General features: G+C 35.1%; 1 protein-coding gene across 1 annotated transcript; it reads right to left on the reverse strand.

Moving 5' to 3' along the window:
- Positions 1–7,833: 7,833 nt before the first annotated feature.
- Positions 7,834–8,463, reverse strand: LOC145617003 (uncharacterized). The gene has a single exon (XM_081671711.1). The coding sequence runs from the start codon at positions 8,461–8,463 to the stop codon at positions 7,834–7,836; it is 630 nt and encodes a 209-aa protein (XP_081527837.1).
- Positions 8,464–15,749: the final 7,286 nt, after the last annotated feature.

A 15,749-nucleotide genomic window follows, 5' to 3' on the forward strand; every position in this document is an offset into this window, starting at 1 on the left:
ACGAGGAGAGAGAAAGCTATAGTGTTTGAATGAAGAGAGAAAATTGAGGAGAGAGAAAGTTCTATTTCTTTATTCAATTTTAGCAATCATTACACCGCACGTGCATCCCCACTAAATTGTAGTTGTTGCTTGTCCGAAAATTCCGCCATTCATTAAATTAATGAACACCGGCTTTTTTAAAAAATTTGAATAGAATTAGGAAAGTTTTTAAAAAAGAAAGTTTTATTTAAATTCAAATTCCATGATCTTATCTTTTCAAAAAAGGATAATTAAGATATTTTAGAAACTTATAGAAGATTCTAATCAATCCTAATTAGTTTAGGAATAGGATTAAATCTTTGGACCCTCCTCATGATCATTGGGTCGTAGGTAAAATCCGGTTTGGGCCCAGTTTAGTATTTTGGCCATATATTCCTCATTATTCATCGGAATTGGGCTTATAATATATCGTTGGAAAGGTCTTTTAAAGCCCCGTCCAACTACACCATTATTGGACCCTTATCGTCGACCAAACTAAACTGGATTGGACGTTTTTTATAAAATAGAGTGGGTTTTCGAAAACCAAAAGAAGGATTTTAATAAAAACTAACCGCAACACTTGACTTTTCCACACTTTCACCTCATTCGATTATGGTTCGACGTGAAAGGCATTCATCACTGGGTTTGGTTTTGGGGAGACACAAATGGGTGTCTACAGATTCCTATATTAGATGTATCATGTAATCACATTTCCTTATTGAAATATTTTATTGATTTATTTGAATAATTTGATTTGATCCAGTGTGTTTTTTGTGCGGCTGGCCACATGGTGCAGCCACTTATAAAATAACAAAATAATCTCTGTAACATTTTTCGAGTAACCCGCGTAATACTGATTGAGTAACCATTATAAAACTAATGAAGTAACTCCTTTAACATTGATCGAGTAACCCTATAACAATGACGAAGTAACCCATGATCGCCGGCCATCACGGGGTTGCTTCATAAATTAAAAAGGGGTTACTTATCAGTGTTACAAGTATTACTTAGTCGATGTTATAGTGGTTATCCAATCATCAATATTACACATAAGTGTATATATATATATATATATATATATATATATATATATATATATATATATATATATATATATATAAGAATTTTTAAATTTTTCGATTTTCATGACAAACACATAGTCTTTAGGGGTTTTGAGGGAAATTTTGGTCCTTTGAGACTAATTTAATGTCAGAATTGACAAAAATGATCGGAAATATCTCGTTTTGTATGTTTAGCAATATTTTGATTTGCGTGAAACACTCAAAATGAGGCATCTGCGATCATTATTTTGTCATTTCTGACCTCAAATTGGTCCCATAGGCCTAAAATGCCCTCCCTAAACCTATGAAGAACATATTTTACGCACGAAATTCAAAGAATTTTTTTTTTCAAACCTTTTGATTTTACGGTTTTTTGACGTTAGGTGGTAAAAAACAATTTTTAGAATTTTTTTTTTGTGGTAAAATAAAAGTTTTAGAAGTTTTGGTGGTAAAAACAATTTTTTGATTTTTTTTTGTTGGTAAAAGTCAAAATTCCCTATTTCAAAAGTCTATGGCATGGTGGACTTGGTCTTTCTTCTAAACACCCTGCAAACTTATGGCTTCCCGGTTAAATAGTTACAACGAATCTCCCAATGCATTTCTATAGTCTCTTTCTGAGCCCTTATGAATGGGAAGGCTTCAGATTCTTTCGTACCGATATGTGGTTTAAGGCAAGGTGACTCTCTAATACCTTACTTACTTTTGTTCTAAATGGATGTTTTGTCTCTTAGGCTTACCTTAGCAAAAGACATCAAGACTCTAAAGGGAGTTAAAAGTTTCAAGAAGAGCATCGTCTATATCGCATCTCTGCTTTGCGGATGATGCTGTGTTCTTTTTCAAAATCGACACGGATTCCTGTATTACTATAGCAGATATCCTTTCTAGGTTTGGAAAGGTTTCAGGTCAACAAATTAAATTTCAGCAAGTCCTTGATTAAATTTACCCCTTCAGTTTCACTAGACTTGGTAGAATCTTTTAATGAAATTATGAGATTTGTAGTGGTTGATAACATTCAGAAGCATCGAGGGTTCTAGAAGATCTTACTCCCACCGTTCTCTTTTGTTATTTACGTTTGGAATTATGCGCGGCTGTTAAGAAATTATGTAAAGTTGAGATTAATTGACATAAATCAATCATTGAAAGTACAAGTATAGTTAAAAAAGGAATATTGTACATGTGGGGTAAAGAAAATAGGAAGAAAGTAAAAGAGAGATGAGAGAGAAAGTAATAATGAGTATCAAAAACCCATTAAAATATTATAATAAATAGTACATTTGCACATGAAAAGTGAAGGACAATTGAGTATTTATATTATAAAGCAAGGGTAATTTTGTCCAAAAACAATGACTTAAAAAGGAAAGGTCCTAAATGTAAAGAATAAAAAGGAACACCCTAAATAGAAATGTAAAACAAATGGGAACAGAGGAAGTACAAGGAAAAAGACTCAACATTTCGTCTACCTTTTTGAACAAATTAAAAAGAAGATTATCTCATGAGCGCAATGCAAACTATGTGAAAGCGCAAAGTTAACTCTCATCAACTCTGTTCTCTTGGGTTTCTCTTCGCATATTCTGAAATCTTTCAAATTACCACTGTCAATTGCAAATAAGTTGGTTCCCCTTATCACTAGGTTATGGTGAGTTAAAAAAGGTGACAAAGGTGTTCATTGGGTGAATAGACAAAAGGTTCAACTTCCTAAAGGCATGGGAGGTCTAAGAATCGCTCAGTGAGTGTATACAATAATGATGGCTTGCTAATTAAACAGGTTCACGGGTCAGGATGCATAATAATCCACAACTTCTAGCTTCTAAGGTCTACAATGTTAACTATACATGTCTGTTGTGTACGGGATATTAACAAACCCCTTCTTTTTTTTCGTGGGTCCAACATAATATGCATAACCTCACTTATAAAATTAGCAAGGGTTTTACTTCGAAGATTGGTTATGGAAGGAACATTTTAGCTAGTAGTTTGCATTGGGTTCATGGTACTATTCTGGTGGTCAAATCTAATCAAAATCTACGGTAGAGTGCAAGATGGACTATTTTTTATTTTATTAATCAACCCTCTCATACCATGAATGCGAGACTTGTTAGGGTACGTTTTGAGTGGGATAGTGCACAAAAGGCGTTCACAGTTGACTTGTCGGATTAGGAACATGATGACTTTCTTTATAGGCACCAACCTCCTTTAGGTAAATATACAAATCTGGCAATGCCTTACTTACAAGTCTAAATGGAAGCTTAGAGCAAGTTGTATCATAGGAAAAAAATGTTTGGTTTTTATAAGATCAGTTGACATTTGGATATTTCACCTAAGTAGAGTATCTTTTTATGGAAGGCAATCAATGATTTTCCAGTGAATGGAACCTTTTGATTAAATTAGAAGATTGCACGTTTCATGGAATATGGTTACTATGGTGTGAATTTAGAAGATGCTCACCATCAACTTATGGATTGCTCTATAGCTCTGCATGCTTGGAATAACTGTGGTATTCCAAACTCTTAAAAACCAACTGGATCTACTTCCCTACAACAATGGATTCAAACATATACCCTGCTATTTTAAGATTAGATAGAATGTAATAGTCGAACTCAAAAATTTGTTGCCATGCTTTGGTCACTTTGGGCGAGTGACGCAAAATAAGTGGGTTTTTAACAGGAATAATGGTTATTTCAGAACCTTTTTCTCTAATTTCAACATGGCACATCAATTTATTAGTGACAACCTGAAGTCGGATGTTCAAAAGGTTAGGACTCCAAGGGTTTATGATGTGGAATTACAAGTGCCACCTGGATTCTTATAGGTTTCTTTGGGAGAGGAACACCTCTCCCATCTTTGTAGGTCAGATGTAGAGAATGGTAATTCCCTTAGGGTTGTAATTCCACTCAGCAAAAATATATACAAGCTAAAATATTGGAGTATGGGCTTTGACTAATTACAAGTAAAACAAAACAATAAATCCCATAACTTAACTACTTAGGCCTACAATGTACATATAGATATTAATCCCAACACCTCCCCTCAAGTTGGAGCATGAAGGTTACAAATGCCCAAATTGTGAAGGAGAAAATCAAACTGTCTTTTACCAAGTGCCTTCGTGAAAATATCCGCCAGTTGTGCATTTGTAGGAACATGTGAGGGACTGATAGTACCATCTATAATAGCATCGCACAAAAAATGACAATCTACTTCAATGTGTTTTGTGCGCTCGTGAAAAATTAGATTTTGAGAAATATACAATGCAGACTTACTGTCACAATACAAACTCATATCACGTGGGTGTTGGACGCCAAGACTATCAAGTAGGCCCTTAAGCCATTTTAAGTCACAAGTTAGTGCTGCCATGGATCTATACTCAGGCTCGGCGGAAGAGCGGGAAATAGTTACCTGTTTCTCAGTTTTCCATGATATAGGAGACCGACCAAGGAACACAAGCCAGCCGAACAAAGACCTACGAGTAAGAGGGCAACTTGCCTAATCGGAGTCACACCATCTACATAAATGTAAATCACAATCAGAGCGAAGAAGAATACCTTGTCCCGGAGCACCCTTCAAATGTCGCACTACTCTCATTGCCGCATCCATATGATCATGACGTGGTTCATGTAAACATTGAGACAAAATATGTATAGCATAAGCCAAGTCTGGTTGAGTGAAGGATAAGTAAATCAAACGTCCCACCAAACGTCTATAAGATTCAACATCTACTAAAAGAGGACTTGTCGAGCGAGCCAGTTGATGGTTTTGCTCCATGGGAAAAGACGTGGGCTTAGCCCTTAGCAATCCACTCTCTGAAATAGTATCAAGATTGCGTGTACTTCCGTTGACACAAGAAAATCCCTTCCTCACTTCTAGCAACTTCAATCCCCAAAAAATATTTCAAAACACCAAGATCTTTCATATGAAAACAATCACTGAGATACTTACTTAAAGGATAAAAGTGCAGCAAAATTGTTCCTAGATATAATCAAGTCGTCAACAAAAATAAGCACATTAATCTGAATCTTACCTTGATGAAAGGTAAATAAGGAGTATTCAGAGCATGATTGTTGAAAACCATAATTCTTCGAGGAAGCTGCTAGTTTTGCAAACCAACAACGAGGGTCCTGTTTAAGGCCATAAAAGGATTTTTGCAATCTACACACACGTCCTGGTTGAGTCGCCTCAAAACCCGAGGGCAATTTCATGCACACCTCTTCTGAAAGATCACCATGCAAGAAGGCATTATTAACATCCATTTGATACAACTCCTAATTTTTAGCTGTAGCAACAGCTAAAAAGGCACGAACTGTGGTCATCTTTGTCATCGGGGCAAAAGTAGTATCTGTATAATCAATTCCTACAACTTGATGATTACCAAAAATAACCAATCTAGCCTTGAGTCGCTTAATACTACCATCTGAGTTAAATTTTACCTTATACACCCATCGACAACCAAGAGCCCGTTTCCAGGGGGTAAAGTCTCCAAAGTCCATGTGCCATTATCTTCTAGAGCTCTTATTTCCTTTTTCATTGCTTCTCTCCAACTCGGATCTTTCACAGCCTCCGTACAGGATCGTGGCTCAATACCTGTAGTCATAGATGCAAGAAATTTCCGATGTCCCACAAAAAATGGTCATAATTCACAAAATATGCTATAGGATAAGGCATACCTGAGGATGGAGAGGGCGCGGGTGAACATTGGGAAGGACTCAACTTTTGTACCGTATGTGTCACAAAATCACGCAATAATATCGATGGCTTTTTAGGACGAAAACCACGCCCCAAACTCTGCTCACTCGGCCCATCTACATTACACAGTTCACTAGCCACAACCTCCCCCTCACTATCTACTGAAACCTCCGTAGTGGTAGACCCACTTGCTACTTCAACACCCCGAGCATGTGAACTACCATGTGGACTACCAACATCAACATCCTCATCCAACATTGGGTCATTGTGCATAACTACCTCACGTGGGTCATGATCTGGAGAGTTCTCATGCGAAGGTATATCCCCATTTTAATAACTATGCATTTCATAAGCAAAATCATCATCAAGTTCACCAAATGACACATTAACCACACTAGGAGAAGAATCTTGGTTAAGAGCATGAAAATAAGGAAATTCTGTCTCATAGAACTTTACATCACGTGAAAAAAAAAACTCATTACGTTCAAGATAATATAATTTCCAACCTTTCTTACTATGAGGATATCCAACAAAAATACATTTCCGGCTCCTACTAGCAAAATTATCACCCTTAGCTCGTTGGTTAAGGGCATATCACAAGCATCCAAAAACACGTAATTTATTATAAGAAGGGGGTGCACCAAACAAAATCTCATATGGGGTTTTATAATTAAGAACACTAGAAGGCGGTCTATTAATCAAGTAACCGGCACCTAAAATACATTCACCCCAAAAATCAATAGGCAGATTACCTTGAAATCGCAAAGCCCTCCCCACACTCAAAATATGATGGTGTTTTCTCTCCACTCTACCATTTTTGTTGTGGGGTCCCTACACAAGATCGATGTTTGAAAAATATTTCCTTTTTCAACAAAATAATCTTTCATACAATTAAATTCTGTGCCATTATCACTTCGAACAAATTTCAATTGTGCATTAAACTGTGTTTCAATCATTGCAAAAAAGGCAACAAACATCTTATATACTTCCATTTTATCAATCAACAGCTAGAATAACCTAGACAGCTCTAGAAAAATCATCCACAAGAGTAAAAAAGTAACGTGCACCACAAGAAGAGGGAGTGGTGTACGGTCTTCAAAGATCACATCAATGTATCATCTCAAAAATTGTAGAGGCTTTACTATGACTAATAGGAAAAGGATCTCTTGTTTGTTTTGCCTTATGGCATACATCACATGCTTTATCCAAAATAGTACTAGATTTACCAACTACGGGAAGCAACTGCACCACTTTGTCAGAAGGATGTCCCAAACGCTGATGCCATAATTCTGATGTAGAATGATCACCCACAGCTAAAGCACGAACCTTTGGTACATCACAAAAGTAGTAGAGTCCGTCCCTTCGTTCACCTGCTCCAATCAGTGTCCTCTAGTTTGGGTCTTGTATAACGCACAAATTATTGGTGAATTATACAACACATTTACTATCATCAATCAATTGGGTTACAGAAATTAGGTTGCAATTTAATTGAGGGACATAGAGAACATTATGCAAAGTTAAGCCTTGAGTAAGACGAACTTGGCCTTGCTTTGTTGAATGAGATTTTGGAGGACCAATAGGACAAGATGAGATTTCCACCACATCACTCAAAAATTTCAGATTACAGGTAACATGATTTGATGCTCCTGTGTCTATTATCCAAGAGGTTTCAAGAGACTCACCAATCAAACGCTCATCAGGAATAACCTTAGCATTACCAACCATATCAAGAAATTGCTGCCATTGTGCTGCTGTCATACTAGGAAGAGAGGTGATATTTCCGTCACCGCTGCTAGATGAGGCTCCAGGGCTATTAGTAGCTACAGCCCTCACTTCAGCTCCTCATTTACCCCTACCAGAAGCTCCTGCCATGTGTTGTTGCTACTGGGAGGGAGCTACATGCCCACGCCCCGACCCCCTGCCAGGGGTACGTGGTCTATACCCCCCCCCCCCCATACGGGGTACCCATTTTAGAAAAGCAATTCTTAATATCATGACCGTATCGATCACAATAGGAGTACTTTAATTGAGACTTGTCTCTACCATTATAGGGAGTATTCCCATGACGATTCCCATCAGCTCAAACGGCAAAAGTCAAGACATCATCACGATTAGATTGCACCCAAGAGGAATTGCGAAGCCTTTCCTCTTGAATAAGAGTTTGATAAGCACGATCCAAAGTACGAAAAGGATATTGGGACCGTAAATTCGATCTTAATGTACCATAGAGTTCCTTATTAATTCCATACAAAAATTGATGAAAGTGTTCTTCATCTAAACGTTTTTGGAGAAGTTTAGGGAAGTCACACTTACACCCACCACAAGTGTAGCCACCGTAAAAGGAAGCGAAGATGGGCTCATATGAAGGCATTTCATCCCACAGCACCTGTGATTTACCAAAATAATCAATCACACTAGTTGTTTTTGATTGTCGACAATCAACCAGAGCACTCTTAATTTGTTGAATTCGTGGCCCATTGCTAATACAAAAACGATCCCTTAGCAAGTTCCATAGAGGTTCTGCTTCTTCAAAATAAGGAATTGTTTGCTTCACCGAAGGATCAATGGTATTCAAGATCCATTGCACCAACATCGCTTGGACACAATGCCAATCCAAGAGCCTTTCTTTATCAGTTGGTTTTGTAATAGAGCCGTCAATGAACTCAAACTTTCTGCGAGACATTAGAGAAAGCCGAATCGACTCGACCATTCCTCATAATTGTTGCCTCAAAATGTAACAGTAGAAATTACGTTACCGGGATCATCACCCGATCCAAGATAGTATGGAGAAGTCGTATCAATCTTCGATGGCTTAGCAGCCTCCTTGTCTGCCATGGATGACAATGGAAAAAAAATGAAGGGAGAAGATAGAGTGTGTCGTGACGGCTATTCTAGCCAGATACCATGTAGAGAATGTTAATTCCCTTAGGGTTGTCATTCCACTCAGCAAACATATATACAAGCTAAAATATTGGAGTATGGGCTTTGACTAATTACAATTACAACAAAACAATAAAGCCCATAACCTAACTACTTAGGCCTACAATGTACATATAGATATTAATCCCAACATCTGACGACCCTCTCATAGTTGTGGTTCATGTGGAAGGTTCTTGGCACAAACAAACCAATTCAACTCCTATATGAAAAAGGGCTGCAGGAGGTAACTCTAGAGTAGCAAAGCCGGCTCTATAGGCGGAAGCAATAGCGGCCTATCTTTCTGCCCTAATGTGAAGCTCTGATTGGGGACTTTGATTGGTGTCTATGTTTACGGACTTTACAGTTTTAGTTAACTCCTTAACTCGTCAGGAATTGGCTAGTATGGAGATTCATTGGAAGACGAAGGAGATTCAAAAGTTGTGATAATCTTTTCAACATTGTGTCATTTTGAAAGTGAAAAGGGACGAGGATAACCGCGCTCATCTATTAGCTTACCAATGCTAGCGCCTTCATCTTTCTTTTTCTTCTCCGATGTAACCCCCTTTTATGTTATTTTTTGTAATATGTTGTAGAAAAAATTAAAAAAATAAATATATACTTTTTACATACGTAGTATATAATAAAATTAAAAATATCTGAAAAACTTTTAAAAAGGATAAATAACCAATATTATTATCAAATCTAATTATTCCTCACTATATAAAATGGACATATCAATGCCACCCTCATCGGATATGCAGATGCTGGATATCTATCAGACCCACAAAATGTCAAGTCACAAACTAGATATTTGTTCACTTATGGCGGAACTGCAATTTCTTGGAAATCAACAAAGCAAACCTTGACTGCGACATCATCAAATCATGCTGAGTTGATTGCCCTTTATGAAGCAGGACGTGAGTGTGTATGGCTAAGGTCAAGGATCAGCAATATCCAAGAAGAATGTGGGATGAAAGAAGTAACTGAAAATCCAACCATCATTTACGAAGACAATATTGCATGCATCGCACAAGTAACCGAAGGATATATCAAAGGTGATAGGACCAAACATCTATCCATAAATATGTTCTTTACACAGGATTTGCAAAAGGAAGGGAAGATAAATGTCCAACAAATCCAATCATCTGATAATCTTGCAGACTTGTTTACAAAGTCCTTACCTTTGAAGAGTGTTGAGTGGTTAGTCCACAAGATTGGGATGCGTCGTCTTCATGAACTACGTTAAAAATCAGGGGGAGCATTATATGCATTGCACTCTTTTTCCCTTCGATCAGGTTCAGATCGGGTCAAGTTCGGATTCGGGTTGAGTTCGGTTCGGTTACAGATCGGATTTAGGTCTTGATTTTCTCAGATCAAATCGGATCGGTTACAGTTCGAAACGGATAATTTTTTTCGGGTCTGTTCGATTTTGACACCTCAGTTTGAGACATTAAGGGATGTTTTTAAGGGATGTTTTTAACCAATTCAGTTTTATTATAAGGCTAGTTTTTAAGGGATGTTTTGACCGGATCGAATTGAAAACCGTATTTTAAAAAAAAAAAAAAAAAAAAAAAATCTCAACCTAGAAATCAAAAAAAGGTAACGTTAATAAGTTAATAGGGCAAGGGACGAGTCGTGGGCACCCATAATATCTAGAGTTCTAGACGCTAGAAGCTTCCAAGTAGTAATTAAGCGGCATGACTTCCACATGGTGTTGACCGCGTATGTACGTGCGGTTAGCATTTAGTTTGATAACAACACAAACCTATTGTATAATTTTCTAGATCACTTTTGTCCAAAAATAGTAGAAAAAATCTAGCAGTACATTTCATGCACGTTGTTGTCCTTTTCTTAGTAAAAACAACATGGACTAATTCTCATTATTCTACCATTTTACCTAAGTTTCCTTGAAACTTCCTACTTTCTCGCATCAAATGTTCCCTTTATAAACTCCTACCACTCTTCCACAACTTTATTCAACCCATCAAATTATTCCCAATTTTCCTCTTCTCCTAAACCACATTATTTCATAGTCATACAATAATATTGTTCGAAGAACGCGATTACAAGATCAAACGATCAATTGATCTCGGCCTAGCAACAAATCGATTATCGCGAACGATGGGCAAACAAGTGAATTTGTTTGAGGTTGCACCTGAGAATTTGGTCAAGCATAAGAGATATTCAAGCCCACCAAAGTTGGAGACCATTTTGGAAGAAGACAATGTAGAATTTTTTCATGTTTCTAAGAAAATGATTCATTTTTTGCCTGTTTTGCTCTTTTTTGGCTCATTTTTGGTGTTATTTAGAAATCTTGAAGGTTTATTAAGATTATGAAAATTGATCATCAATCGATTGATCTAAGAACTTCATGAATGCCAGAAAAAACTAATTACAAATTTCTGTGCATATATGATGGTAGGTTTTATTTTATTGCAATTTCCTTTCATCCTTTTCTTGTACATAAATCTACTAGTGAAATTTTATCGTTGGATTGTAAACCTGTATTATGTTAATCATGAATGGAAATTTGCAATCTAATTCTGTTATAAAATTATTTCATACACAGAAACTCTTTGGTCTTGTTCTTTAATCTATTGATCAATCCACCATTTGGGGCCGTGACTATTCTTTAGCCTACAAGCATTTAAAACCACTCTTTTAACCGTCCCATCTAAGACAAGTCAACAATAGTAGATACTTCCTCCGTTTCCATTTAGTTGACGCGTTTGATTTAGGCACATATATTAAGGAGAGGAGAGAGAGTGAGAGAGAATGAAAAAGCAAGTGGGGTACCTTGTAAATACAAGGTAAAAAATTTACCTCAAAAGGAAACGTGTCAACTAAAAAAACTTCCTAAAAAGGAATACGTGTCAACTAAAAAGAAACGGAGGTAGTATTTGTTACTCCCTCCGCTTTAAAATACATGCTCCATTTCTCTTGGACACGCATGTCGATGTTAATCTTTGATTATTAATATATTTAATTATCAATAAGTATAAATTATAACAATTAAAAATTAATAATAAGTTCGTTGAAATGATTCCAACAATTACCCACAAGACTATATTTATTCTAATGTATTAATCACAAACATTAGTCAAAGTAGGATAAATGAATAATGCAAAAAATAGAAATGGTGTAAGTATTTAAAACAAAGGAAGTATATAAATTGTAAGGGCCAGCAACAAATTCATTGGGCTACGACGATGGGCTCTAGGGGCTAGGCCGTACTAGCCCCCCTTGTGGCTCTGCCCTTGGATGAAAGTCGAGCCTTTTAAGAGTGATGGTTCGAGTGACTAAGACTCTAAAAAGTTCAATATGAGTGTTCCATTATAATTGAAGGCTCGAAAATAATGGCATTCGTCATGATAGATGGGTTCGGAAATAAAAAATAAATAAATAAATAAAAAAAATGATATTTACACCATCTAGAAAAGAAAACAAATCAAAATTTGAAGTTCATATCACTAGAGGTTGTGCATATATCAAAGATCAAAGACGACTTCCTATTATTGAAATCAAATAAACAAACCATTCACCTTATACTCAATTAGTGGTTGAAAACTAACAAAAAAAGATATTGCTCCATCGGTCTCAAATTAATTGACAAGTTCGACTTTATTTTTAGACATGACATATAATACTAATTTTGACCATAAACGTATTATTATATACAAATTTTATCATGTCAGTATTGTAAAATAGGTCTTACCATAAAAATTTTATAGTATAAACTTTTACATATATTTAAGGAAATTTTGACAATTATCACCTTTTATTATGTCTATTTTAGCAATTACCATCTTCTATTTTTTTTTTTTAAAAAAAAATTACCACCTTCTCTTTTCAAAAACATCAAAAGTTACCACCGTTTTGCCTCCCAACTACTACATTACGTCATCTTGGGCCCACCCTTTACCTTCCCTCCCTATTTCCCTCCCATTTCTCATTCCTATTTCGATTCTCATCTCCCATTTCACTTTTTCCCCCAAACCACCAATAATTGTTCGTCAAATTTGATTTGGAGGAGTGAATTGAAGTTTTTCTGATTTTTTGGGGGGAAAAAGTGAAAGGGGAGATAAGAATTGAGTTAGGAATGTGAAATGGGAGGGAAATAGGGAGGTAAGGGAAAGAGTGGGCTCAGAATGACGTCATGTGGTAATTGGGAGGCAAGAAGGGGGTAACTTTTGATGTTTTTGAAAATAGAAGGTGGTAATTTTAAAAAATAAAAATGGACATAATAGAAGGAAGTAATTGTCAAAATTTCCTATATTTAATTACACTCATTGACACAAACTTAAGAGTATATTGCAAATATTAACACGAACTTGTGTCACTTGTTAAATTGACACCAACTTGTTAAAAAAGAATAAAATTGACATTAAAGATACTAAACATTCAATAATACTCTACATATATATAACATCTCTATAGTCTTATCTTTCCAACATATTGAGGACCTTTCTTTTTTTTTTTTTTTTTTTTTTTTTTTTTTTTTTTTTTTTTTTTTTTTACAACTATTGAGAACTTTTTGAAGCAAATGATTGTTAAGAAGGAATTTTATACTTGTATAAGGGTTGAAAGTTACGTAAAACAGTTGTAAAACAGTTGTTTAGTGTCATTATTTGTGTCAATTTTGTAGTTTTTGTAGCAAGTTAGTGTTGATTTAGCAAGTGATATAAGTTGGTATCAATAATTGCAAAACTTCATACAGTTGGTGTCAATGATTGTAATTTTGCCTTTTTTTAGGAAAATTGATTTTAATAATCCTACGTTTGACCAGTTCGCTATTAATAATTCCAACTTTCAATTATAATCTAATAATCACACCTTTATAGGGCACTATGTTCTGTTTCTTCCTTGTGACCGGTAACCTGTATATTAGGTAATTTTTCTTTTTAGCTCTCATGTGTACGGCTGATAACACCGTATAGCCAGTTATAAAACAACAAAGTAATCCTAACCCCTATAGCACTGTATAAGTAATCATTTAATTTTAATCGAGTAACCGACCATCTCCAATGGTGAGACTCAAATTTGAGTATTGAAATACAAAATGAGCTGTTTTTTTACCTCCAATGGTGATACAGTACCCACTTCTCAATTTAGCAACTTATATGAAGTCTAAATTCTCAATGGTGAGATTCTCTAAAATATACAAATGTCACTTCCAATTTATGATCCATCAATTATTATAAGATTAGAAAATAATTAAAAAAAAAAAGGTAAATCTTAAATAAATTACAAAATATATTAAAATATTGACAAGGGTCCACACTTTTTGTCAAATGAGACTCAAAGTTGAGTATCCAAATTTAGCAACTTTCTTTTGGAGTTGCTAAGTTTAGATACTTAACTTAGTGGTATATGTTGCAAAAAAAATACTCACATTCTCCTAAAACTACTCACTTGAGTCTCACCATTGGAGAGGGTCTAACGTCTGAGTAACCTTGTACGAAGTATAATTTACAATTTTTAATGCTTTTTTTGTAAATCCTATACATAGCAAAAGAAAAAAAAATGGAGTACGTCACGTAATACCAAACCACTAACCACCTGCCAGCCGCCCGATTCATCTAATCGGTCACCCCAACGCCGGAGCAACACTGCTTGCCATCAATTTGTCGCTTCCAAGCTTCCGGCCACCGTACAACCACCATTCATGCCTTCCTTGACCTCAACTTCGTTTGAATTAAGGTATTTAACCCTAATTTAATTTTTTATTATTTTCTAAATTGTAATGTATGTTAAAAATAATTAATTTGTTGGCTGAAATTGAGAAATTTAGTCTAACTTTGAGTAAATGATAAGATGAATTAAACTATGTAAATCATTGCTATTGTGTTGGATGATCCTACAAATTTTTTTTTTTTTTTTAATGATTAATTGTATGATTGTATCCAATCCTAAATTTGGATAGTTGCATCGAACATGGAGGATTAATTCTGTTGATATGCGTCTTTTTTTCGGTCTTCAACAATAATGGCTAACATTTTAATACTAGTAATAGATATACTGATTACCACATTACTTTATCCATATGAAGTATGTAAATGAAGTATGGCTAACTATGGCTTCGCTTGTCAAAAAAAAAAAAAAAAAAAAAAAACTATGGCTTCATTATTTCTCTGCCATACTTCCCTACCTTATAAAAAGTAGAAATTACTCTTATGAATAGTGTAATGCCAATTATACCCTTTAAAATGTGTATTTACATATATATCCTCATTAATATGTACAAGGTTTTTTAATGAATAGTATTTGGACAATTATACCTCCTAGAATATTTAATTATGTACTTATTTGCTCTCATGCTTTAATATTAGTTGTCTTGTACATTTATACTCACAAACATAGTTGTTTACATATTTTTTTGTCATTAATTATATCAACAACTAAATTTGTGATTTTAAAATTAAGCCGAAAGAACTTTTAGATATGACTAGCTATGCGCGAGTTAGCTGCCCTACTTAAGTAAAATGAAGTAAGTAAATTAGGATTTTAGGAGTCTGTCACCTACTAAACACGAGGTAGTATCTTAACTTAAAAATTATAAGCAAACGATTGAGCAAGTTAGTGTTAATCCCATCCAAATTTCAGTTTTTTTATCCACCTTATAATGTACAAAGACCAATGTTGGACAGTGTTTGTTGATACCCATTCACATGCATGTGAGGTATTCTTGAATTTGTTGATATACCCGTTGTGATTTACAATATCACTCTTTCTGCTAGGAAACTACTATTATTATAATTACAGTGTGATATATTAACTGAATATCACCAAATTATTTATAGATATATATATTTGGACACTTGAATGAAACATGGAATGTTGATTCTTTTGATACGCGTATGCTGTCGGTCTTTTTAATATTAGAAATATCATATTTTTAAGGTTCTTTTTTGAGAAATTCGAAAAGCATCCTATGTAGTCCAAAAGGCTAAGGTTCATTGGTTATTTAAACACAGTCGTAGAGCTCACATACATTTACCAATAATATTAAGAATACTATTATTCTTAGCTTCATCTTTTAATTTCTTTAATCTTTCTTCTTCAAAACTCTACTGTAAA

This window comes from Chenopodium album, chromosome 26 (genome assembly GCF_948465745.1).
Source record: "Chenopodium album chromosome 26, dcCheAlbu1.1, whole genome shotgun sequence".
In the NCBI taxonomy this organism is placed as follows: Eukaryota; Viridiplantae; Streptophyta; class Magnoliopsida; order Caryophyllales; family Amaranthaceae; genus Chenopodium; species Chenopodium album.